Raw genomic sequence first — 827 nt, forward strand, 5'->3', positions numbered from 1 at the left:
TTCTATTTTTAGTAGAGACAGGGGTCTCGCTCTGTTGTCCAGGCTGGTCTCGAACTCCTGACCTCGAGCGATCCTCCCGCCTCGGCCTCCCAGAGTGCTGGGATCACAGGCCTCAGCCACTGCGCCCGGCCCTGAATTCGGCATTTAATAAAGCCGTTCCACACAGCGCGCTAACACTCCTCACTGTATTTTCCCGGCCTCGTGTGTTCGCGAACACTCTCTGAGCTCCGTGCAAAGCCAAAGCCCACAGTTTAACTAGATGACGCTGAGCGGAGCCCAGGTCACGCAGAGAACAGGCAGAGAGGGCCGGAGTCCCACCTCGGTTAGAAGCCAGCATCACTCGCATCCAGTAGAACGGTTCGGCCGAGTCTGAAGACATGATACCGAACAGAGGGATCTGGAAGGAAGCGCAGAGGACGGGAGTCAGCGTCGTGCCTGCGGCCCGCTGTCCCCCGACCCGGCACGAAGCGTGACCCTGGGCTCACCTGGCAGCACATGAGGAAGATGAAGAGGGTGATGGCCGTCCACAGGACCTTCTCCCTGAACTGAATCTGGAGGAGTCAAAGTGAATTCAGACGAGTTATTTTCACCAGCAAATTAATACAAATGGATTCCAACCAGCCCCTTTCTCTGTTGGCCGGGGCGTCAGAGAAACCAAGTGCCAGCCGTGACGACTGGAACGCGAGCAGGCGAGCCGCGTGCTTCCTCCGAACATGGGGCGACCCAAAGATCTCCCCAGGCACCAACTCGGTTCCTCCTCACACCTCAGCGCACCGCTCTCTTTCACAGGGAGAAAGGCTGAGCAACTTGAAAGGCTGAGCAGTCTT

At 57.8% G+C, this 827-nt stretch overlaps 1 protein-coding gene across 1 annotated transcript in view; it reads right to left on the bottom strand.

Moving 5' to 3' along the window:
• Positions 1-546, bottom strand: part of LOC105822040 (microtubule-associated proteins 1A/1B light chain 3A-like) — a 14,549-nt gene extending 14,003 nt beyond the window's left edge. Inside the window, exons 1-2 of the mRNA XM_012658970.1 lie at positions 486-546; positions 319-397 (exon numbers count right to left, since the gene is read on the bottom strand). Coding sequence (XP_012514424.1) covers positions 319-397; positions 486-497 — 91 coding nt within the window. The 5' untranslated portion in view covers positions 498-546. The remainder of the gene's footprint in view (positions 1-318; positions 398-485) is intronic.
• Between the last annotated feature and the right edge of the window lie 281 nt (positions 547-827).

The sequence above is a fragment of the Propithecus coquereli genome, unplaced genomic scaffold (assembly GCF_000956105.1).
Source record: "Propithecus coquereli isolate 6110/MARCELLA unplaced genomic scaffold, Pcoq_1.0 Scaffold592, whole genome shotgun sequence".
Classification (NCBI taxonomy): domain Eukaryota; kingdom Metazoa; phylum Chordata; class Mammalia; order Primates; family Indriidae; genus Propithecus; species Propithecus coquereli.